The 26,508-nt window shown below is 37.2% G+C and overlaps 1 protein-coding gene across 3 annotated transcripts; it reads left to right on the top strand.

Moving 5' to 3' along the window:
- Positions 1-273: 273 nt before the first annotated feature.
- On the top strand, positions 274-6,244 carry LOC143436453 (olfactory receptor 9K2-like). 3 transcript variants are annotated; one of them, XR_013106470.1, is made up of 3 exons: positions 274-505; positions 667-749; positions 3,781-3,919. XR_013106470.1 is itself a non-coding variant. In XM_076920843.1 (3 exons), exon 3 carries the CDS (start codon positions 3,555-3,557, stop codon positions 4,521-4,523), a length of 969 nt encoding a protein of 322 aa, XP_076776958.1. In that variant the 5' UTR covers positions 274-505; positions 667-749; positions 3,546-3,554; the 3' UTR covers positions 4,524-6,244. The 3 variants fall into 3 exon arrangements, 2 of the variants coding, with proteins under 2 accessions (XP_076776958.1, XP_076776959.1); XM_076920843.1 differs by having other exon boundaries at positions 3,546-6,244; XM_076920844.1 differs by having other exon boundaries at positions 3,543-6,244.
- The last annotated feature ends 20,264 nt before the right edge of the window (positions 6,245-26,508 follow it).

The following is a 26,508-nucleotide window of genomic DNA, read 5'->3' as shown; positions in this document are numbered from 1 at the left end:
TTGATCCAAGATGAGTTTGTGATTATCTCAAGAGTATTCAACAAGCAAAGAAATCACACTTGGTGACTGCTCTTCATGTAGCCTCATGGGATGGTCCCAAACTTTGTTCTTGTTATGAAATTTTAATTGACTTCTTTTCTAGCCTACTCTCAGAGGGACTTTGTTTTCCAAAGTCCTAAAAAACTTTGATGCTGTAATTCTTTGGAATCATTTCATGGGATTAGAGTAAATTAGGACTACCATAGTTTCTGGCTGTTGCTATTTTCACAGCCATCCGGGACCAGGGATTTTGTTACTTGCCTCTTATATCTATTTTGCTCCAGTCTTTAGTCTGAGGTCTGTTAGCATAGAGACTGGAGCTCTGTATGCAGCTAAGTTTATAGGTTAAGTCAGTGACATTTCTTCAGTTTTGCCAGAAAAATAGAATTTTCTGTGCAAACTGAGGTGATCCAGATGCCATCATCTTAGTGTTTGAAAAAACAATCTCAACAAGTTTCCTAACAAGGTAAAATTAAAGAGAGAATAAACTTCAATAATAGGAAATGGAAAGTTATGAAGTTAGGCAAAGTCACCAAGATGTACACAGTGCATCTATGAGGGGAATTAAATATTATTTTAAATGCTTAATTTTGATCTTGTTATTTTACAAATTTATCTTCCATTTAGAATAAATAAAAATTGGAATTTTTCAACTTCGTGTAAGTGACATTACAAGAGAGTATAAGTACAAGAGACTATACAAGTACAAGGTAAGAATGTTTATCAAATACTTATATATTTTCATTATATAAAAAGAAAACCCAGGACATTATCTAGATACTTAAAATATAATTTTCTTGTAGATCAAAATGTGTTGATATAATTTGATGGTTATTCAGGTTAGAATAAGCTTTGAGACTTGTATTTCATTACCTAAAGAAATAGAATGGCTAAATCTGACTAAAAATACACTAGTTGATATTTAAAGTATAGCTTGAGCTACACGAATTCTATTATCTCCTGCTTTAATTTCACTTCTTAATAAATTTCACAATATTAAAATGTCTCCATTTCCCATATTTCAATTTTTCATATATAATATGGGTTACTTATAATTATTAGTGCAGATAAGCCCTTCAAAGCCTGTTTTTCATTTTTTTTGTGTGCAAAATATAAACTTTTTTTGTCAACAATGACAATTTGTTTAGGTTAGAATAGTCAGCTTTTAGTTCTAGATAGATTGAACATTTTTCTGAATCCGAAGTTATCTACAGTGTGACTTAAATACATGCTGGAACATTCATAGTTAGATTTCTCTTAAAGTCACCTCTCTAAGTCTGCTGTACTCATATAATCACTTAATAACCTTTAGTATTGCCACTCTAAACTATTTTAAAATGTGTTTTTTTTTTAAATCAGCACTGAGTCACTGAGTGAGTTAATTTATTATTGATCATTTAGCAGTAAACTAAAAATGAATGTCACATCACGGTAAACCCTTCACAAAATACATTCATGCAATAAATAGCCCTGAGTTGAAATTTTCAAATTCAGTGCCAAACAATTCTTGCCATAGAGTAGATACTTGTAAATACTAATTAAACATATTAATTTGTGTCCTGTTAGATACAGATTGTCTTTGAAAAATTATACCATTTTTATTGGCATAGTAACAAAGTAACTCTTGAAACTGAGATTTCTTCCTTTCTTCTCTTTTTATTTTAAAATTTAATTAACTATCAAAGCAAATTAAACTTGTGACATTTTTACAAAAGTCTTGTTAACATAGCAATGACATAAAACTAGTAGCTTAAGATATCTAATAAAATTTAATGTACTATACATTTTGAAATTATCATAACAATCAAGCTCACAAGCTTATGATTTGTGGTGGAAGGCAGATATGTGTGAAATTATTAATGTGTCTTAAAAGTTCTTGTCTCTTGTAAAAATATTCCTTTTCACTCCAAATGAACAAATGGTGACTACTTGAAAGTACTCTGCACAGATGTGTACCTGAGAGGATACTTTTATTCTTCACCAACCAAAACAAACACTTTAATCTACCTTACTCAGTAAATTTAGTTCATCCCCACTACCACTGATATTAAACTATTGTAAACTTTTCAGGATGAACTTCAGGTATATGGAGGAGAGGGGGATGAACTTCAGGTATGGAGGAGAGGGAGATGAACTTCAGGTATATGAAAGAGAGGGGTTGAAGAAGGAGATCAAGCATAGCAAATGTGGTAGTGTCATTATTTCTATGGATTCAAATTTGTATGTATTAATTTTATGGACTTTTATGAGAAATTTATTGATGAAAGCATTGAATAAAATATATCAGGGAAGCTTTTGGGTTCTAAACAGTTTTGTAATCCAGAGATAGTAAAAATATAACTATACTTTTTTATAACTATTGAGTTATAAAGTCCAAATAAAACTGCATATTGCCATTTTTGATTGTGGGTATACCATTCATCTCAACCCTATCAAAGAAGCTTCTTGGACTATTCGTAGGTTTTTATTGTCCATACCTTCATGGGAAGAATGAATAACATTTGGTTTAAATATTACAAAAGAAAAAAATTATAAAGTTATTTTTAACTATTAGACAACTTAATAGTGAATGTATTTTTTATAATTTAAGAAGATCAGAAATGCTTCAAAATAATTAAAAATTTTTGCTGCTTACCTATTAGCATACAAGAACATTGAATGGTTTAGATGTTTTAGAAATTAATGTATATTTATTCTTAAAACTACTGGGTTCTTACCATTAGATCAAGAACTCAGTAACATTTTTGTTCTAATGTAATATATCCTATGAGGTTAAATTTTTTATTGGCTTCTTGCTTTAAAGCCTCTAATTTTTTCTCACATTCAAAAATGTTTCAGATGTGTTTTTGTTTGAAAAATTTACACCAGAATAGAAAGAATCAGACTTCACAGAATAAAAATGTGTCATACTGACATTTTTATTTGCATTTAAATTAAAAAGTTGTGTTTCATAAACTGAAAATTGGCCACTTTATAAAAGACCTCTGAAGAAAATAACTTTTGATAAATACCTGTAGTTGCAAAGGTCCATTTGATAGAAAGATCATACTACTTTGTCTTATACTCTTAGCTTTCTATTTCTATTTTTATTATAGACAAGAAGACAAAACTTGTTATTAAATAGAAAAACATATATTAAATAATAAGTTTAAATTTTAAAAAGTATATTTTTAGTATTATGAATTTATCAGTCTTTAATATATTGATATTATCTTAGTCATAAGTTATAATTCATAGCTTTTTATATAACAATACAAATATAAGAAGTATCAAACAACATCATATTTAAGTTAACACTGTTCTGGAATAACATTGCATTTTGGTCCAGTTGTGCTCCCTTAAGGGAGCAGCAGGGAATCTCTTATCTTAGTTAGAAGCTGTATAAATTTAGTGGGGTAGTGGATACAAAAGTTCACAACAACTATAAATCTTTTAAAATGTGAAGTGTTATAAGTGATAAATTATGGGGCGTTTATATGTTGATTTTCTTTTATAACCTGAAGCAGAAATTTACCATGGGTGACAAGGAAAGAGACAACCACTCAGAAGTGACTGACTTCATTCACCACTCAGAAATGACTGACTTCATTCTTGTAGGCATCAGGGTCCGTCCAGAGCTCCACAGTGTCCTCTTTCTTCTATTTCTTATTATTTATGGGATGGTTCTTCTGGGAAACCTTAGCATGATTGGCATCATAGTGACTGATCCCCGGCTGAACACACCAATGTATTTCTTCCTAGGCAACCTCTCCGTCATTGACCTCTCCTACTCCACGGTTATTGTACCTAAAGCCATGGTAAACATCTTATCTCAGAAAAAGACCATATCCTTTGTGGGTTGTGTGGCTCAACTTTTCCTTTATGCACTTTTTATGGTAACAGAAGCTTTTGTATTAGCAGCCATGGCCTATGACCGCTTCATTGCCATCTGCAATCCTCTCCTTTACAGTGTTCGCATGTCAAGGAGTGTCTGTATCCAGTTGGTGGCTGGTTCCTATCTCTTCGGCTGGGTCAGTTCCATCCTCCAAATCAGTGTAACATTCTCCATGTCTTTTTGTGCCTCTAGGGTCATTGATCACTTCTACTGTGATTCAAATCCAATCGAAAAGATCTCCTGTTCTAATACTTTTATCAATAAGATGGTATCACTTAGTTTGGCTGTGCTCATTATTTTGCCAACAATAATTGTTATTGTAGTATCTTACATGTATATTGTATCCACGGTTTTAAAGATCCATTCCAGTGAAGGGAGAAAAAAAGCATTTTCTACCTGCAGCTCCCACCTGGGGGTTGTAAGTTTGCTTTATGGTACTGTTTCCTTTGTGTATCTCACGCCTCCGAATAATCCTGAGCTTCGTAAAATAGCTTCAGTATGTTATATTTTGCTCACACCTATGTTGAATCCCCTAATCTACTCTTTACGAAATAAGGATGTAAAAGATGCCATGAAAAAAGCCTTGTGCAAGAAAAATGTTTTACTCTAAGAAGACTTGCACTCGTTTTACTGATTCTTGTATTAGTTGATTGTTGTCTGTCTGATCCTTGCCATTTACACATTTAAAGTTGAAGTGTACTTTAAAAGGAGATGCCAGATCCTCAACTTTTCCAATGCACAGCATTAATAATTTCCTGTAAACAACATTCCAAATAAGTTACTGGTTTCTTTAAGGTGATTAAATACGAGTGCTCTGATTGACTGCATTTTGTATAAATAGTATGTTTCTTACTCTAACAATAACATTGTGTGTGCTATGTGTATAGAGAAGTAAAGTATTTTATAGCCATAAGTAAAATTTAGATGGAGTGCTGAGTTTTAGGACAGCCAGGGTTACACAAAAATCCCTGTCTCAAAAAACCAACCAACCAACCAACCAACCAACCAACCAACCAATCAGCCAACCAACCAACCAACCAACACTAAAAATCCCATATAAATTAAGAAAATTTAAATATTATTCCTTAAGTAGCATAAGTCATCTTCACTTTTCTCTCATATTTTAGAGAAATAAAATTTGAAAGCAAATAGAAATTCAAATCACTTGGGAGACCAATTTCTTGGAATAGCTTATGATTAGTCCAAAAGACTCATTTTTAAAATTAGGTTATACTTATTTCCATTGTATCCCCTTTAACTTAGATTTTTTTCTCTTCTCAGCATCTACCAAGTGTGGGTTATTGAGGATTGCTTGGAAAACTCAACCAAATGCTACATAAAATTATACCTAGACTTACTTGATTTCATTTTTCAGCAGAATGAAACACATTTCCTATTTTATAGCCACAACAAATCATAGTATTTCAATGTTTAATAATATTACAAGCTGCTTTTCATAATTTACTGTAAATGTCCAAAGTAATTTGGAGAAGTCAAAAACCAAAATCAAAAGGTCTCTAAAAGTGTTAAATTCAGTTAATTGTAATTGCCTTCTAATTTTTGTCATGTAGTATCCTCCTTTGGCAAATCTTTCTCAGGGTTCACAAGCTTAGAAAAATAAGTGAGTGGCTAGTGTTACTTTCTTGTTACTTGTGCCATCCTGATTTTATTGCAATACCCTATACTCATACCAATATGTTGCTGGATTTTATTAACAAAGTATTTTGTGTTTCAATGATACAACGATTAAATGCTACAATACCCAAGAGACTTTTAGAGAGTATATTCTTCATCCTTTACATTATACATCATTGTTTAGAGGTAACCTTAAAATTGTACACAAAATGCTCAAGAAGATATGATGCTATGACCTTGAATACCCTTAAGAAGCTGATGATGACATTAAAGTGTTCAAAACCCTTATTTGTATTGTATTGTTAACCCTTATTGGGTAAAAGTTTTAGTCATTTAAGTTTTTGTTATATTATAACACCATCTGATACAAATTCTGCATATTCCTGATGTCTGCCTACCTAATGACAATATTATTATTATTTCATGTGTTTTACATTACCAATATTTTAAAGTTTAATTTCAAATACTAATTACACAGCAATCCAAACTTCATATTGTAGGTTAAAACTATTAAATGAAACAGTATTATACAGTGGTATCCAGCCTGTGCTACATTTTTGTTATCCTAGAGTGGTTTAAACTCATGATGGGATTTTTTTTTAAACATATGATGATAGACACAGCTAAAGTCATCTGGCGTTTTAAAAACACCATGTTATCGAATTATAATATTAAACTGTTCTTATGAATTATGTATGAGATACCACTTTTCTCAGTTCCATGACGCTAGCACAGGCAATCAAATCAATAATATGTTGTGATTTCAGTGGAGAAAAATATTGTTGTTGGTGTGAGGTGGAGGGATTGAAGTGGAAGAAAATGGGAAAGTTTTAAAATGGTTATTTTCAAGAATCAAGTACAATCTAATTAAGGGAATCCATTGTGAAACTAGAAGGGAAGACTGATGTCCACATTTTTTCCATTGTAGTACTTGGTTTGTAGACTTTTTTATTGGATATTTTATTGATTTACATTTCAGATGTCATCCCTTTTCCCCATTTCCCCTTCCTAGAAACCCCCTATCCAATCCCCCTCCTCCTTTTTGCTCTTATACTATTTTAATTACATGTAAATATTAAGGTCAGTTCTAGGTTGAGGAACTAGCAATGCAATAGATGCAAATAGTCAAGGAACAAGCAAGACAATAAACACAGTCAAAGAACAAGCAGGCAATAAACAAAATTCCATGAACACTACCATGATAACTGTTTCTAAGGGCTTATCAGAATGACCAAAATATCTGAGCCAGCTTCCCTGTTCTAGCCCAAAGTCATTTTCATGTCTGAAGCCTCTTTCTTGTTCTAGCCTAAGATTTAGATTCCTGCCTGAAATTATACCTTTCTTCTAACCTAATATTTAGACTCCTGCCTGAAATTACTTTTTGTTCTAGTATAATGTCAGATTCCTGCCTGAAGCCCACTTCCCTGTCCTTGGCCAGTGTCAGATTCCTGCCAAGCAGCTCATTTCCTTGTCCTTGGCCCATGTTAGATTCTTGCCAAACATCCCCAAAAGTTCTCCACCTCTCCCCATTTTTATTTCATAAACAAGACTGAGCCTGTCTTAGGTCATTCTGCCAAGAATACCTTCCTCACATGTCACAGAATATGCATTATCAAAAGCAATGCACTTATGTCTTAGGTTGGTAAGGGTCTGTACAGAATCTTACCCATCCTTGGCTTGCCAGCCAATTTAATAACTCTGTTTGTGGGGTCCATTTTCAGGTTCAAGCCATGTACTTTGGCTGCCAACACGTTGATGTTGTTAAAGACAACATGTTGGGCAGGAATAAATGTATTCATAGGACAAAAAGGGCTAGTATAATCAAGCTATATATGCCATTCTTGAAGCTTGACCAAAATAGAAATGGTGACCTCAGGCCATGGGTAATTTTATCAGCAGTATCTGCCACATCAATGCTCAGCACAGCAGCATTCTTTAAACTCATAAGCTCACTATGTAAAGTTAAAACATCCAGAGAAGTGTTAGAATTATGCCAAATACACTGCTACTGTCTTTAAGCTTTTTCCTAATTATAATGACTACCACCATAAATTTTAGAACACGAATCCAATGGTATTTGGCATGACACTCGAGATGGCTCCTTACTCTTAAACTCTGAATCTCCTTCCAATAATAGGATAAAGAGCATCAATACATTGTTCCAAATGCCTATCTAAATCCTCTTGTATATTCAATACATTAGTAACATTTTTTGCTCAATGATTAACAAAAGTAACTGTCTTAACTTCTTGTGTCAAAGCAATTGCAGAAGCAGTGGTGCTAGCAATTAATGTAATTAAAGCTGTTATACCAGCAATATTCAAGCCACTACCCTCTTGCTTTTGCTTAAAGCCTGACTCACTTCTTCCAGTACTTGCAAATATATATATATATATATATATATATATATATATATATATATATATATATCAAGGTTCTGTGATACTCAGGGCAATAAAACAAAAGTTGGTTGATAGCCCTCTATAACTGATATGCCGGGTTTCAACATGCTAACACAATTAGAAAGTGTACAATTAATGAAACTTTCATTAAATACTGTACAAGGAACAAAAGTATTTTTAACTTGACAATTAAGAAAGAGCCTTAATACATGTATTAACACTTGTTTAAAATCCAGATTCTGTCCCAAGTTTATCTCTTGCTAACATAACATCATGGAGAGCTGCAGCTAACTCCCAAATATGTCTCTGAAAATGTCCAGAACCAGCCTTCCAAATGAAGACTGTTATTTCCAATATTGGATTGATTTCTAGTACATGATTGAGTCTGAATAACTTTTCACATTTAAGAAAAATACAAGAGTCATTATAACTTCTATTTTTGATTCTATGTTCCACAAGGTCTAAAAGATTGAGGCAAGGCAGCTTGTCCCATCTGGGATATAGGCAAGCAAAGGTGGGTCGGGAACATATGTCCAATACAGCTTCCCAGTCACCATTGTCAGGGCACTCCGGATACTCACAGGTCAACATCATTCTTTGTTCTGGCATCAGCATGTCTCATCCATCACTCTGGCAGCCACCGTGCTCCTTCAGTATCCTGTAAACAAAACAAAACAAAACAAAAAACCAAACCAAACCAAAACAATAAAACCCCACAAACATGCCCTCTTCTCCATATTAGATACCTGATCAGTATCATGCCATAAGCTCGTAAGTGGATCCTTCCCTTTCACCTATGCATAAGTATGCCTAGTTTTAATGTGCCATAGACACTCAGCAGAAACTTCCTTGGCATCTAATTTAATATAAAAAGAACATGATTTAAATAAATTTGTGGTATATGAGGATATACCTCCTCATTTTTTTATTTTACGAAGATATTGTTTTAAAGTTCCATGGGCCCCTTTCACAGTCCCTTGTCCGTGACAATTATAAGGAATCTCAGTAATATGGATAATGTTAAATTGCTGCCAAAAGTATCAAATGCTCGACTGTAATAGCCAGTTCTATTATCTGTTTTTTTTTTAAAGAACACTCTTCTTTTCTTTAGTCAATATTTTAAAAGTATCCCTATGTACTGTCTTTACAGGATAATAGTTGCTTTTAGTTTCCTTAAGAGAAGGCCTTGTGGTTTGGTTTCTTTGCTAGGAACTGCATAAATTAACACTGAATGATTTTAGCATAAAGTAGACTTGGAGATAAGTCTTCTTTGCTCTAAGCCACACACACACACACACACACACACACACACACACACACACACACACACAGGGTGAGGTGGAGTCTTAGTCTGCATCCCAGGAAACTAGAAAATGGAAATCATGGAAGCAGTTTCCAAACAGATCCAAACTATCATATGCCACAATGCTGGAAGTACTTAATTCAAGACATTTCACAACTAGCTGTTCTCTATTTGTTCAGTTTGAGATATTAGTGATGCTCTATTTGTATGGGGGAAGAACTCCAGGTGTTTTTCCTATATAGATGATTGTCATATTCCTCTCAGCGGGGTGTTGAGATTACTGTTCCAGAGCAAGTAGAGGTAGGCAGGGCTCCATTCCTGTATTCTCAATTCTGATATTCAAAGGGCCTAGTTCACTCAACCTTACCAGTTCTTGTGTCTAATGGCAGCCCACTTGCCCCCAAATCCTCCTTTTTGCTTTTATAAAGAAGAGGTGTCATTGGAGTAATTATCTCCTATGTTCGGAATGTTTTGGTATCAGACCAAAACCTGCTACTCATCTGCTGTTTTAGAAGTTGGAGAAAGCAGGGTGCCAGGAGAAGCAGGGTTCCAATGACCAGTATAGGACCAAGGATGGGAAGAAGTCAAGCTACCAAGGGATTTGAATATCATTGGGTAGGGGTGTTGGATCATAGTTTGCCCAGAGATCTTCCCAGAGCTCTTTGAGCATTTGTGTCTTGTTCAACCAGCCCAGATTCATTGACATATAAGCAACATTTCTTTCTCACCCAGCAAAATGCAGGTCCTTCCCTGTTTAACAGTCAATAAGTCCAGGATCTTCCAGTTTTGGAGGACAACTTACTAAGGAGGTTATCTGGTATTGAAGGGACTCAAGGCTGTTTGCAGTGGAAGCCATTGCCTGGTCAAGTTTGTCCTGGAAATCATTAGCCAGATGGTGTGTTTGGACAAGGGCTGCTCCAAAAGTTCCTGTCATGCCCATCAAGACATCAAGATCCAGTCCAAAGAGCAGAGGAATGAAGATTTCTCTCTTCTTTTTGTCTCCTCCCAGCTATTAGTAGAATTCTTCTGATTCATAGAGACAAACCTGGAAAACAATCATTATGGAGGTGTAGGAACTTTGAAAATGGAGGTTAATATAGGAACTTGCAGTGCCTTTTCACCAGAAAAGAACAGGGGGGTTAGCACATATTGGTTTGGTGATGGTGATATATGAGGTACATGTAGGATGGGGACTTGAGGAGGATCCTACAAGGCAAAGGGAAAGGGGTAGATTAAAGAGAGAAATGTCTTGTAATTTCTGTGTGGTTAAGGATCCATGGGCTTTGTGAAGGGAAATGTTAACGGAAACAGCTGTCAATAGTGGTCTGGAGAGGGAAGCACAGAAAAAGCATTGAGAGGAGTTGAAGTGGGTGATTAAGAGAAGGAGATCAGCTGCATATTGAATGTATGTTTCCAGGAAAGGTTAGCTTGTAGCGCCTTCTGAAGTTGATTTTCCTGTTGAAGAATATTAACATGGATAAAGACTGATTTGGAGGCAGGGGCATGCTGTCATGAGACATGTAGGTTGATTATGGAGAATTTGGCAAAGCCATTAAGGCAGAGCTGACCGTACGACTCTCATTCACCAATGTTTATCCTAGAGATCACTGGTGGAAAGCTGAAAATGAGTTTTAAGGTTGGTGAACATGGTGCCATGGCAGCTGATGGATTCAGTTCTGCAACTCCAATATCTGCAACCTCCATATCTGGAGGCCTCCTGCAGGCATTCACTTGTGTTTTGGTATGGAAAACAGAGGAAAGGGCTGGAGTAGGGGAATCTCAACTTTGGTCTGACATCCTTCAAATGGGCAACCCTGGGTTCCTATGATTTTGTTGTATCCTTTGTAGGTCTCCCTAGTGAAGAATCTCCGGTGGTGAGTGTTAGAAAGGCTAGAGAGAGTAATTTAGCACAGTTCATATGCAGAATGACAAAACAACTATAAGAATAGAGGAGAGGGAAGCTTGTCGAGGGCACATGGCCTGGGCAGTAGTCACCAGGTCACTGATGTCCTTCCAGATGTTGTTCCATTGGGGGTGGTATCTCCTCTTTCTCCTCTGTTCTCGATCTGGCAGCAGGAGGTGGGTCATCTTCTAGGTCACTGGGGTGATGTTAGACATTTCTGGTGAGAACCAGAAATGGCTGGTCCTGTGGGAAAACACAAATAAAACCCATTCTGGTTGTAAAACGGGGGTCTGGTTCCTTCCAACTCCCATCTATTACACTATGACAGGAGGGATTCTTTCCAGTGTGTGCCAATGGAGGGAGATAGGAGAGTGTTTGGAGATCTTGTAGATGTTAAATATATTTAGGGTAGTCAGAGCTGTCATTAATTGTATATTGTGTGTGGGGTAGGTGGTTGTCTTTTGTTTTAGAAGTTGGGCTTTTAGGATTTGATGTGTACTCTCTATTAGGATTTGATGTGTGCTCTCTGTTATTTCTTGGCCCTGAGGGTTGTGGGACATCCCTGTACGGTGGGTGATTTCCCATTGTAAACAGAGGTTTTTAATTGAAAGCTAGCAAAGGCAGGGCATTGTCAGTTTTTATCTGTTGGGTAATGCCTATAATGACAATGGTAGAGACCTTTTTTTGTATACTAGGCAGATGATGTGGGGAGGCAGATTTGCTCTGTTGGTGCTCATGACTTCGGCTGGCCCCTCTGGGCTTTCTTTCTACACCTCTCAGACCATTGGTCAGGGGTTGGGGCTGGGGGTCAACTGCTGGCCACTGTGGTTCTATGTAGCAGGATACTTATTCTGCTGCATTGTATTCACACTGGAGCTCCATGATTAAGCAGTAGAAGAGGAGGTGGAGCTGGGAGAGAAAGAGAAGAAGGGGAGGGGAGAAATAGAGGAAGGGGAGAAGAAGAAGGAGGCTATCAGTCATGGAGAACCATGGAAAGGTCAAAAGCTATCCTGGGTAGCAACTTCATTAAAAGGTTAGATATTGGGTAAAAACTCTAATTGTGTGGGCATCTTGTTGATTGAACATTTCTAAATATATAAATCCTTTAGATAATCATTAAGTTTTAAGAGTCTTATTTCTACCAGGTACTGCGAGGATGGCAGATATTGTCTAGGGTTTAACTGAGTTTTGTGGATGCAGCATGGGAGGATTGGCAGAGCCATTCCCGCCCCTCCCCCCCCCAACTGCTGTCTCATGGGTGCCAGGGTCTGCACATCTAGCTAGCTGGAGCCCTGGTCAGAGCTGAGGAGCAGTGGGAATATGGTGGCTGCCCAGGAACAAGCCAGACTGGGCGCGGTTTTCTAAATATCACCCCTACAAATGGCACACTAATAAGGGGCAAAAAATTTACTAGAAATTTAAGACTATTCACCTGAGAGTTAAAGTTGTATTTTTTATTTTTATTTGTTTAAAAAACTGAGTGAGTAACACTGATATGAGTCATGTGACTCCAGCATAGAAACTTTGAACAAAGAAATTGCTTGCAGGCAGGTCCCCTGCTGAGAGAAGTTGCAGGCTGCTCTGAGTCAAGAGAGCCAAATAAATAAGGCTGCGTTTTAGAGCAATTACTGATTTAACTGTGAATTTACAATATAGGGATTATTTGCTTTTAGGAAATAATTTATAAACAGATTTGTCTGAATCATGTGGGGAATTTAGCCCAGGGTTCAGAACTAAGGTAGGGAAAATTGTCACTGACTCCAGGTATAGAGTAAAGTGCATTCATTGCCTGTTTTAATCAGGTAATAAAATTTGTCTGTGGCTCCTATAGAGAGACCTACAGATAAATAAATAACTAGAAGGCTGCTCTAGATAGACAGCCATACGAATAAATGGTATAAATAAAAAGCTGCTCTAGGCAGAGAGCCAAACAGATAGTGTAAATCAGGTGTATTAAGATGGTATAAATTTATATTGCCTTACAGGATACTCAGGTTCTGTCTAACATGGGCCCCACAGGAATTCTGGGTTTATTTCCTACTCTGCAAAATAGAAAAGGCCTGAAAATAGGCATAAACCAGTACTTTAGTTACTTCATTAGTTTTAGATTGCTTTACTTTCAAAATGGATGTGATTCTGAGTTGTGTAGTTATATTTTTCCTCTGGAAAAAAGGGCAAGAGAAAGATTTTTCTGGTTACTGGCTCAAGGAAGTGCTCATTTGGGAAAAAGGTTTTGGCTGTGTGTTTTCAGAAGAGGTCATTAAGATAGTTATACCTTTCAGAATTATATGGATCAGACATGTCAGAGGTAGGCCTCTAAAAGACTAGATTCCGGAGAATCAAACAAAAAATTATCTTGATGAGACTAAAATTTGTTTTGAGATTAGGGTTACAGAATATACAGCCTTGGTGAATGAATCTCCTCGTCAGAACATGCTGAACTGACTTGCTTCAACTCCTGATGTCCTGGACTTCCAGCTGGATCCAGTTAAGACACAGACATCAGAGGCTTATCAATCACTGGTGTGGCCTTCTTAGGCCAACTAACACCCCTATTTACCCTTCCCCCCACTCCTCTTCAAATGTCTCAATGCCCAAAATTAGCTTGAAGAAGCAAATGAAGAGTCAGTGTTCCAATTCCCTGGGCTTTGGCATGGTCATTAGTAGGTTTTTTTTTTTTTCTCTAGAAATTTTAGTAAGGATTTTTATTGGAACAGGGAGAAATAGCTAAAATTGACTATATAGCCATATCTATTGGTAGAAATCTGTATAATTGTCACTAAGTTGAAATTATAATTTTGGAGATGGTACAAAATTTATTTTGATACAAAATCAAGGATTTCATTGATATAATTTATTCTATTAATTCAAAATTTGTGGGTACAATGCTTAGACCCAGTCCTTCTTTAACTTTTTTTTCAGAGAAAAAGATTCATTTATTTGAAAGGGAATGAGGGCAACACAGAAATAGTAGAGAACAAAGGAGAGAGGGAAAATAATGCCATCATGTTTTAGTTAAATTAACTTTTGTTAAAAGTCAGACATGCTGGTACATATTTATAATCCCATCATAGTGGAAACAGAAAAGCTGAATGACAGAGCTCATTGACTAGTCAGCCCAGCCTAATTGGCTAGTTAAAGGATAGAGAGAAATCCTGTCTAAAGTCATGTTAGCATCCAAGGAATGACACATGAAGTACCTTTCTTTCTGGCCTATATGTTTTTTTTTTCCTACTTTTAGATGATTAAGCAGTGTGAGGTAAGGGCCTATAACAAATTCATGGCTCTGAGTTTATTGTTAGGGTGTTTTTTTAGATTTTAATTAGAATTAGCTGAGAGTAATTAACAGACAACAGTCTAGACTGCTGTACATAGATAGTTGGTTTTCGAAAACATCAGAAGTCCACAGAATTGATGGTACAGACATTTCTTTATTAATGATCATTTGACTAGAGACCTGTCTGCTTCTGACAGCTTCCCATTCTTGGATTCTAAGAACAAATTGAGCATCTTTGGTGTTACTCTAGTAGTGGTGAGACAGCCAGTGGGTAAATTGCCTCTTTTCATCTACAGACAAAATACTGTCCAGAAAAAGGACACATTTGCAGAATAGTTGATTGATTATATCTGCCAAGACAGAGTGATCAGCCCTTCAATATTCTGCATTATAGGTCTGTTGTGCCCTGCCCCAGCCTTGAGAAGGCCTGAAAAACCTTGTTTACCACAATAGACCAAATAATAGGACCTAGGTGGAGTTACTCACCTTGGCTGCACGTGCAACCTGATACAGGAACTTAGAAAAATAAACTGCCCACTGAGCTTGCCTTGATACAATTGACTAAAAATGGGTTCCCCCACTCATCTTCAGCAGTGACCAAGGATGGGCTCCCCTACTCATCTCCAGTTGAAACAAGAAGGGGTTCAGTGGGGCTTACCCTTTAAATTAGAAGAGTTGAATATTAAACTTCTAGCCTTGATCAGAGAACCTTGTCTTGGCTTCATCTTTCTTTTGCCCTTCTGTCCCCCCTTTTTCATTTTCAGCCCTCCTTTCAGGTGAACCAGGTTGGTCCATAGCCGTAGGCACTTACAGGTGGTGCCCTAATGAGGGACTTGAAAATGGGGGACCCACTGAGAAATGCTGTCTTAGGTGGAGCTTCACAGAAAATGGAAACAAGAGGATCCTGTACTTGGTAAGTTGTTGGGCCTTGGACGAGGTAACTCCATTTAACCTGTTACCTTCAGTCACGTAGGACAGGTAGAGGGTGTGACTAACAAGTCTCCACCTCCAGAGATTTAAATATTAATGAATTATCAAAAGGCCAGGGCCGTAGCTAATTAAGTTATTCCCTCCCCTTTCTCCCTTCCCTATAAGATTGGTCTCCCCTGGCTTTTGGCGGGGGAAGCGTATACCACTTGCATCCATTCACCATGCCATGAACAATAAAAGCTTTGGAAAACCGGACACCACGTGTCCATGGTCTCTCCGCCTGATTCCCAGCTTTTGGAACCCTGGAACCTTGCCGATGCAGCAGCCAGCCTGCCCACCGACAGCTGCGTGAATGTGGGATCCTCCGCTGGTGGCGCAGGAAGCCCACCTGGGACCCTGATGTCGGACTGCCCTGGGACTCTGCCACCGGACTCCCTCCCCCCGCCCGCGAGATTTCTTCCCCACAGTAAGTAATGAACAAACTCTGATACTAGCACTAGTGATCTTTTGGAGGCCATGTTCCAAGTGTGTTTTTAGTGGATACAGTCTAGGCTGAATAGGTGTTGACCCGTTGCTGACTTCATCTAGGAGGTGAGTGTGAAACAGAGGACAGGAGAATTCTAAGCAGGCATTTTCCCACAGCCTAAATGAGCTGCTTCAGGCAGGAGGAGCAGGGTTTTCAAATTGTATGTTAGATTTTTTTTTTTTTTTTTTAGCTAAAATAGATTCATGCTGCCCATGGTTCCCACAAGAAAGAACTTTGAATAAGAAAACCTGGGAAACAGTTGGAGACGTTTTAAGAACCACCCAGGCAGATCCTAACATCTTGTGCCTCTGGGAGCTTATAAAAGATGCTATTGATAATAAAATAGATAAAGAGACCTTGCAGGCATTAGCTGCTGCCCAGGCACAGCTTGAAGAGATTCAAGAATACCTATCAGAGCACTCTTACAGAAAAAAAGCTCTCTCAACTCTAAATCAGAGAAGTATAGCTCAGATAAAAGAAATTGGAGATTCTGATGATGAATTAGAACCCAGAGGAGGGAGCTGAACTGAACTAAAAGAAAGGGCTGCCAAATATCACAACGAGGATTGGCCTCCCTATGCACCTTCTGCTCCACCTGTAGTCTTTGATGCAGCAGATGCTGCCCAGATGGATATGAAAGTATATAAATTAGAGATGGAAATTAAGCTGTAGAAATTGACTAACAAGCTACAGGAGTTAAAGTGTCTTTCAGGTGCAAAAAAGAGCAATGATTTTGAGATGCACCAATTGCCATTAGAAAGATCTGTGAATCGGGCTCACAGGGATGAGTGAGATACATCTGACATGTTAGCTTTTCCTGTAGTTGATATAATTGACCAGCAGAACAAAAGAGTCAGACAATATCAGGCATTGGAGTTCAAAGTGATAAAAGAATTAAAAACAGTTGTGGCATAGTATGGGCCTACTGCCCCCTTCACACAAGCTTTATTGTATACTGTGGTAGAAGCAAATTTAACACCCCAAGATTGAAAAGCTATATGTAAGGCTACTTTGTCAGGAGGAGATTACTTACTTTGGAGCTCAGAATGGTGAGATACAAGTAAGAGAACTGCTATGATGAATGCTCAGCCTGGCAATGCAGATTGGGATATTAACATGCTTCTAGGAGAAGGTCAATATGAAGGTAATGCTAATCAGGTTGAGCTATGTTCAGGAGTATATGCAGATTGCAATGGCTGCCCACCATGCTTGTAATCAATTACCTACTAAAGGGGAATCTTAGTGGGAATTTATCTGGTATTAAACAAGGCCCTGATGAACCATTTCAGGAATTAGTTATGTTCTAATTGTATTTTGAGAGAAAAGTTTTATTTTAACAGGAAGGGTGATAAGTAGGAGGAGCTAAGGTTGGAGGAGTATGGAGAGGAAGAGAAGAAGTAAGGAGAGGAGGAGAAGGAGAGGAGGAGCTAGGTGATGGGGGGGGCATGGAGGTAGATGTTTGCATGTCTCCACCAGTTAAAGATAGTTGGTATTACTAGATTGGGTATTGGGTTATACTTCTGATTGTATGGGCATCTTGTTATTGAGCATTACCAAACTTATAAAGCCTTTGATCAACATTTAAAAAAAAGTATTATTTTGACTGTATTATTGAAGTGTTAATAGTTACTTGAAGACTACATCTTTATAATAATGTTGAATATTCCCTCAATATTCTATTAAGCTTATAAATTTATGAAAAGCAGCAGGTAAAGATTATAATTTATAATTCATCTTAATATATCCACTGCAATAAAAATATTTATTATTTTATTTCCACAGAAATTCTATCTTTAGATGTCTTTTCCTACTTCTTCTATTCAATTTCTGATTATGTCATAGGTTGTACAACTTTCAAATTAGCATGCTATCATTTGAAATATCATAATGTGTAGCTTGATCTAATGAACTCCCCCTAGTCTTTAGGTCTTTATAATATGTTAAGGAGAACAGAAAATAGAGCAATTTTAATCAAAACTCTTACAGAGAAATTCTGTTTTGCCATATTTTCAATATCAGTCTTTGATGAGTATTTCCCTTCCCTTTCACAATAAAGTAACAACTTCATTTTATATATATAAAGTAACAACTTCATTATATATTTATATATATATATGTATATATATAAAAGTTATATATATATGTATATATATAAAATGAAGTTGTTACTTCATTATATATAATATAATTATATATAATATATTATACATATTATATATTATACATATTATATATTATATATATATATATATATATATATATATATATATATATATATGAATTAAGAGAATGCTCTTAGGTCCTGAGGAGACTTGTGGAGCTCCAAGAGCATCCTAGTCTCCAATGGAAGCCTTCAGGGTCCCCAAAACTAATCAGCTTGGAAACTTCCCCCACCAATCCCTTCCCAGTTGTGTCCACCTGTGACACAGCCTGCAGAGGTGAGTGGTACATGGTCCCTGAAACCCAGTGTCTCTCTCTGGGCTGGCTCGTTAGTCCTCAGGAGATTTGTGGGACCCCAAGAGTATCTTGCTCCTCCATGGAAGACTTTGGGGCCCCAAGACTTAACAGCTTGGAACCCTGTTCTACCAATCCCATTCTAGTCAGGTCTTTCCCAGACAAAGTCTTAGGTGATGAGTTGCATGCAGTCTCCTGAACTCCATTATCTAGCTCTGTCCCAAGGAGTCTTGTGGGACCCTAAGAGTATTCTGTTTCCCTGTGGAGACCTGCAGAGACCCCAAGAAATACCAGCTTAGAACATTGCCCCATCAATCCCCTGCAAGTGCCACCTGAAGCACAGCAGCCAAATCAGGTACCCTGACCTCCATTGTCTGTCACATAGCTCAATGCTCTTCCTGAGAGGTGCTGCTCTCATCAGGATCATCCAGCCAGCACCAGGGAAAACCAGACACCTAAATGACAGCATAAGAACACAATCAGCAAGACCCAAGGCAATATTCCACCACTAGAGCACAGCTATCCTACTACAGTATACCCTGGATATCCTAATGAAAATGAAGCACAAGAAGATAGTCTTAAATCCAATCTTACAAACATGATAGAAGCCTTTAAAGAGGGAATGAATAAATCTCTTAAGAAAAAAACAGGAAAAACATCCAAATAGGTAGAGGCATTAGAAGAGGAGGCAAATAAAGATAAAATATAGGAAAAAACAATCAAACAGGTGAAGGATATGAATAAAACTGTTTAAGTCTTGAAAAGGGAAATAGAAGCAATAATAAAAACATAAAACAAGGCAATTCTGGAGATGGAAAACCTAAGAAAGAGAACAGGAAGTATAGACATAAACATTACAACAAAATACAGGAGATGGAAGAGAAAAACTCAGGGGTAGGAGATACAATAGAATAAATCAATATATGGGTTAAAGAAAATGCAAAATTTAAAAAGTTCATGTCATAAAACATTCAGGAAAATTTTGGACACTATGAAAAAACCAACCAGAAGAATAATAGAAATAAAAGAAGATTAGATTCCTAGCTCAAAGGTCCAGAAAACATCTTCAACAAAATCATAGAAAAAAATTCTTTAACCTAAAAAAAAGATGCATATAAATGTACAAGAAGCTTACAGAATACCAAAGAGATTGGACCAGAAAAGAAAATCCTTCTGCTACAAATAATCAAACCACAAAACAAAGAACAAATTTTAAAAGTTGCAAAGGAAAATGGCCAAATAACATATAAAGGCACACCAATTAGAATTATCCTTGATTCCTCAGCTGAGACTCTAGAAGCTAGAAGGGCATGGACAGATGTCTTGCAGACCCTAAGAGACCCAAGATGCAAGCCCAGGCTACTATACCTGTAGAAAAAAAAAAAAAAAAACCAAGACATTCCATGACAAAACTGAACTTAAACAGTACCTTTCCACTAACTCAGCCATACAGAGATACTAGAAAGAAAACTTCAACTCAATGAGAATAACTACACTTAAGAAAACACAAGAAATAAATAACTTCACACCATTTATACCAATAGCAGAGAAACACACACACACACACACACACACACACACACTGCCACCACCAACATCAAAATAACAGGAAGTAATAACCATTGGTCATTACTATCTCTCAACACTAATAGACTCAATTACCCAGTAAAATGACACAGAATAACAGAATAAATGTTTAAACAGAATTTATTATTCTGCTTCGTACAAGAAACACATCTCAGCAACAAAGAAAGACATTATCTCAGAATAAAAGGCTGAAAAAAAGGTTTTCTAAGCAAACAGACCTAAGAAACAAGCTGGAGTAGCCATTCTAGTATCTAATAAAATAGACTTTCATCCAAAAGTAATGGAAAGAAACAGGGAAGGACACTTTACACTCATTGAAGTAAAAATCCACCAAGAAGACATCTCATTTCCAAACATCTATTCTTAAAATGCAAGGGCACCCACATTTGTAAAAGAAACATTACTGAAGCTTAAATCACACATTGAAATGCATGCATTAATAGTGGGAGACTTCAACATCCCATTCTCGCCAATGAACATGTCATTGAGATAGAAACTAAACAGAGAAATAATGAAACTAACAGAGGTTATGATTCATATGGACCTAACAGATATTATAGAATATTTCACCTAAACAAAAAAAGTATATCATGTTCCCAGCACCTCATGGAACCTTCTCCACTATTGCCCATGTACTCAGTCACAGAGCAAGCCTCAACAGATACAAAAATGTTGAAATACCTCTGTCCCATGTACCTTATTAGATCACCATGGATTAAAGTTGGACTTCAACAACAACAGAAACAACAGAAAGCTTACATACTCATGGAAACTGAATGACTATTCAATGATCACTGGTTCAGGAAAGAACTAAAGAAAAAAATTAAAGACTTTCTAGAATTCAATGAAAATAAGGGCACAGCATACCCATACTTAAGGGACACTATGAAAGCAGCGCTAAGAGGAAAATTCATAATACTAAGTGCCCTCATAAAGAATTTGGAGAGTTCTCAAATGAACAAATTAAAAGTACACCTGCAGTTTCTAGAACGAAAAGAAACAAACTCACCCAGGAGGAGTAAATGTCAGGAAATAATCAAACTCAGGGCTGAAACCAATCAGTTAGAAGCAAAGAGAACGATACAAAAAAAAAAAAAAATCAACAAAACCAAGAGCTGGATCTTTGAGAAATTCAACAAGATAGATAATCCCATACCTAAACGAACTAAAAGGCAGAGAGACCATACCAAAATTAAAAAAATAACAAAACCAAAATGGAGACATAGCAATGGACACTTAGTAAATTCAAAGACTCATTAAATCTTTTTCAAAAGACTGCTCTCCAGAAAATTAGAAACTCTAAATAAAATGAATGATTTTCTAGACAGATACCAGTTACCAAAGCTAAATCAAGATGAGGTAAAGTATCAGAATAGTCCTCTAACCCCTAAGAAGATAGAAAAAGTCATTAAAAGTATTTCAACCAAACCAAACCAAACCAAACCAAACCAAACCAAACCAAACCAAACCAAACCAAAACCAACCAACCAACCAACCAACCAACCAACCAACCAAACCAAACCAAACCAAACCAAAACCAAAACAAAGCCCCAAATCCAGGCCAGATGGATTTAGTGCAGAATTCTATGACATTTAAACTATTCTACAAAATAGAAACAGAATATACATTGCCAAACTCATTCTATGAGGCCATGGTCACCCTGATACCTAAAACACACAAAAATTCAGTAAAAAATGAGAATTTCAGACCAATTTCCACTGTGAACATTGGTGCAAAAATACTCAATAAAATACTAGCAAACCAATTCCAAGAATACATCAAAGACATCATCCACTATGATAAAATAGGCTTTATTTTGGGGATGCAGAAAAATAACCACATGATTATCTTATTAGATGCTGAAAAAGCCTTTGACAAAATCCAACACCCCTTCATGTTGAAAGTCTTAGATAGATCATGGATAAAAGGCACATACATAAATAAAATAAAGACAATATATACCAAGCCAATAGCCAACATCAAATTAAATGTAGAGAAACTTAGAGCAATTTACACTAAAGTTAGCAATAAGGCAAGGCTGTTCATTCTCCTTATAACTTTTCAATATAGCATTTGAAGTCAAAGTATCACTATTCACAGATGATATGATAATATATGTAAGTGACCTCAAAAATTCTTTTTTTTATTTTTCTTTTTTCTTTTATTGGATATTTTATTTACATTTCAGATGCCATCCCCTTTCCCCATCCCAACCCCCCCCCCCCCCACACAGAAGACCCCTATCCTATGCCTTCTTTTCCTTTTTGCCTTTATACACTTTTAAAAAATGTTAATCAAAGGCTTTAGAAGTTTGGTAATGCTCAATCAGAAGTGTAACCCAATACGCAACCTATATATATCAACTATCTTTCATTGGTCGAGACACGTGAACATCTGTCTCGATATCCCCCCTCTCTTTCTCTCTCTTTCTGTCTCTCTCTCATCACCTAGCTTCTCCTCTCCTTCTTTTCCTCCTCTCCTTTTTCTGTTTTTTTTTTTTATTGGATATTTATTTACATTTCAGATGCCATCCCCTTTCACCATTTCCCCTCCCTAGAAATCCCCTATCCCCTAGAAACCCCCTTCTCCTTTTTCCTTTTATACAATTTTTTAAATGTTAACCAATGGCTTTATAAATTTGGTAATGCTCAATATCAATCAGAAGTGTAACCTAATACCCAACCTAGATATATCAACTATCTTTGACTGGCAGAGACATGTGAACATCTGCCTCCATGTCTGGCCCCCCTCTCTCTTTCTCTCTTATCACCTAGCTCCTCCTCTGCTTTTCCTCCTCCTCTCCTTACTCCTCCCACCTTAGCTCCTCCTACATATCACCCTTCCTGTTAAAATAAAACTTTTCTCTTAAAATACAGTTAGAGCATAACTATACCAATTTATGTCAGTAAGGTGCAAGATAGACCTAATACCCAGTCCATCATTTTGTTGACTAACCAGAACCTCTGTCATTTCTCCTAACTAAAAGACTTAGTTCTGAACCTGGCTTTTTTCTTGGCTTTAGAATGAATGTCAGCTGAAAACCATTCTCTCAAATCTTTTCTCTCAAAGTAAATAGCCAGGATTGGCTATGAGACTATAAGTTTTCAACCCCATCAGAAATCCAGAATGACTGAGTTAACTGAAATTATGGGAAGCACAAAGCATAGCTTCTAAAACTTAGCCAATTTATAGAGACTGTTGAACAACTGGACAGTCCCTATACTACAAAATGTTGGAGCATCCGATCTTCAGCCTTCTGGCCCAGGATCATCTGACAGACCTAGTGCTGCAGAATTATTAAGGGCTGATTACTCTGTCTTGCCAGATAAAATCAGTCAACTATTCTGCAAGTGTGTCTTTTTCTGAACAGTAATTTGTCTGTAGATGAAAAAAAGGCAATTCTTGCCTAGTGGCTGTCTCACCACAACTGGAGTAACTCCAAAGATGCTCAATTTCTTCTTAGAATCCAAGACAGGAAGCTATCAGGAGCAGACAGGTCTCTAATCAAAATGAACATTAATACAGAAATGTTTGTCATGTCAATTCTGTGGATTTCTGATGTTTTGAAAACCAACTATCCATGTAAGGCAATCTGAACTGTTGTCTGTTAACTCCTCTCAGCTATTTCTAAATAAAATATAGAAAACACCCTAACAATAAACTCAAAGCCATGAATTTTCTATAGGTCCTGAACTCACAGGCTAACCATCTCAAATAAGTTAAAAAAGTTAAAGAAGGACTGGGTCTAAGCCTTGTATTCCTAAATGTGTTATACAGGCACAATGTCTATGAGAGTAACAATATTAATCTCACTTTTATATCAATAAGAAGCCCATACCAATGAAAACCTTAAATTTGAAATCAAAGTAAATTTTGTACCATTTAAGAAATTATAATTTCATCTTAATAACAATTATACATATTTCTACCAATAGGTTATGGCTATGCAATAAATCCTAGCTAATCCTCCCTGTTCCAACAAAACCACCACTTTTCTCTAGAAAGACAGCCACCTCAGTCCCCAAGCCCAGGGAATAGGGGCACTGACTCTTCATTAACTTCTTCAAGCTGATTATGGGTATTGAGATATTAGAAGAGGGGTTGGGGGAAGAGTAAATTGATAAGCCTCTGACACTGCGTCTTCACTGCATCCAGCTGGAATTCCAGGACATCAGAGGTTTGAGCAGGTCTGCTCAGCTTGCCTGATGTGTAGATACACCAAGGCTATTTATTCTGCAATATACAATTCTCAAAACAAATTTTAGTATCAAGATAATTGTTTGTTTGAATTCTGGAATCTAGTCTTCTGGTGGCCTGCCTCTGTCATGCCTAATCCATATAATTCTGGGAGTTTCTATGAGGGTGTGCTCCCACCATCCTCCCATTTTTGCCTTCTTGCTCTCAAATTTCCCAACATCAGGGAATCCAAACTTTTGGGCACCTAGGCCCTCTACTTCCATTGATGCCTAACCCCTTACCCTTTTCCCCCCCTCTGATTACTATGAGGGTGTGCTCCCACCATCCTCTCATTCCCGCCTCCCTGCTCTTGCAATTCCCCAACACTAGGAAATCCAAACTTTCAGGTACCAAGGCCGTCTACTTCCACTGATGCCTGGCAAGGCCACCCTCAACTACCCATACAGATGAAGCCATGAGTCCCCACCTTTGTGTTTTAGAATGGCTACTCCAACTTGTTTCTTAGGACCATTTGCTTGAAAAATTGTTTTCCAGCCTTTTACTCTAAGGTAGAGTCTGTCTTTGCACTGAGGTGGGTTTCCTGTATGCAGCAAAATGCTGGGTCCAGTTTATGTATCCAGTCCATTAGCCTATGTCTTTTAATTGGGGAACTGAGTCCATTGATGTTAAGAGATATTAAGGAACAGTGATTGTTGTCTCCTGTTATTTTTGCAATTAGAGGTGAAGTTATCTTTGTGTGGCTATCTTCTTTTGGATTTATTGGAAGAGGGTTACTTTCTTGCTCTTTCTAGGGTATAATTTCCCTCCTTGTATTGGAGCTTTCCTGCTATTATCCTTTGTAATGCTGGGTTTGTGGAAAGATATTGTGTAAATTTGGTTTTCTCATGCAATATCTTGATTTCTCCATCTATGGTAATTGAGAGTTTTGCTGGGTATTGTAGCCTGGGCTGGCATTTGTGTTCTCTTAGGGTCTGTATGACATCTGTCCAGCATCTTCTAGCTTTTATAGCATCTGGTGAGAAGTCTGGTGTAATTCTGATAGGTCTGCCTTTATATGTTACTTGGCCTTTCTCCCTTACCGTATTTAATATTCTTTCTTTGTTTTGTGTACTTGGTGTTTTGATTATTATGTGATAGGAGGTATTTCTTTTCTGGTCTAGTCTATTTGGCATTCTATAGGCTTCTTGTATGTTTATGGACATCTCTTTCTTTAGATTAGGGAAGTTTTCTTCTATAATTTTGTTGAAGATATTTTTTGGCCCTTTAAGTTGGGAATCTTCACTCTCATCTATATCTATTATCTTTAGGTTTGGTCTCCTCATTGTGTCCTGGATTTCCTGAATGTTTTGTGTTAAGAACTTTTTGCATTTTATGACAGTTGTGTTGATATTTTCTATGGTATCTTCTGCACCTGAGATTCTCTCTTCTATCTCTTATATTCTGTTGGTGATGCTTGTGTCTATGACTCCTGATTTCTTTCCTAGGTTTTCTATCTCCAGGGTAGTCTCCCTTGGTGATTTCTTGGTTGTTTCTACTTCCATTTTTATGTCCTGGATGGTTTTGTTCAATTTCTTCACCTGTTTGCTTGTGATCTCTTGTAATTTTAAAAGGGATTTTTGTGTTTCCCCTTTAAGAGCTTCTACCTGTTTACCTGTGTTCTCCTCAAATTCTTTGAGAGTGTTATTTATGTCCTTCTTAAAGTCCTCTATCATCATCATTAGAAGTGATTTTAAATCTGAATCTTGCTTTTCCTGGGAATTCAGGACTTTCTAGTGTGGGAGAACTAAGTTCTAATGATGCTAAGTACCCTGGGTTGCTGATGCTTATGTTCTTGTGCTTGCCTTTTGCCATCTGTATCTCCTTAGTGCTACCTGTCCTGTCCCTGTCTGGAGCCTGTCCTTCCTATTATCTTGGTTGCATCAGAACTTTGTGGGGTGGGTGTAACTACTGGGGTAAGCGCTGGGGCCCAAAATCTGCTCAGTGCTCAAGCACAGACAGGATGCTACCCAGGTTAGAGCTCTGGGAACCCTGTTTCCTCTGGGTTCTTAGAGATTGGGGGCAGAGCTGCCACCCAAGATCTGCTCAGTGCTCTGGCCCAGACCAAAGGGAACCAGTGCTCCAGGCAGGGAGTGACTTCTTGGGTCCTTGTTGGTCCCAGTTACTCCCTGTTTGGGGCAGGCCTTGCTGTCTGCTTACCTAAGATACTGCCTGAGTTAGAGTTTCTGGGAGCCCCGCTTTCTCTGGGTTCTGTGTGATTGGGGGCAGAGCTGCTGTCTTGGATCTGCTCAGTGCTCTGGCCCAGACCGGAAGGAACCAGTGCTCTGGGCTGGGAGTGCGATCTCAAAAATTCTACCAGAGAACTACTACACCTGATTAACAC

This window comes from Arvicanthis niloticus, chromosome 22 (genome assembly GCF_011762505.2).
Source record: "Arvicanthis niloticus isolate mArvNil1 chromosome 22, mArvNil1.pat.X, whole genome shotgun sequence".
NCBI classification, from domain to species: Eukaryota; Metazoa; Chordata; class Mammalia; order Rodentia; family Muridae; genus Arvicanthis; species Arvicanthis niloticus.
This window is presented reverse-complemented; position numbering and strand designations above follow the sequence as displayed.

Bases quoted from the DNA above. Each gene is read 5' to 3' on its own strand.
- LOC143436453 (XM_076920843.1), top strand. From the start codon at position 3,555: ATGGGTGACAAGGAAAGAGACAACCACTCAGAAGTGACTGACTTCATT.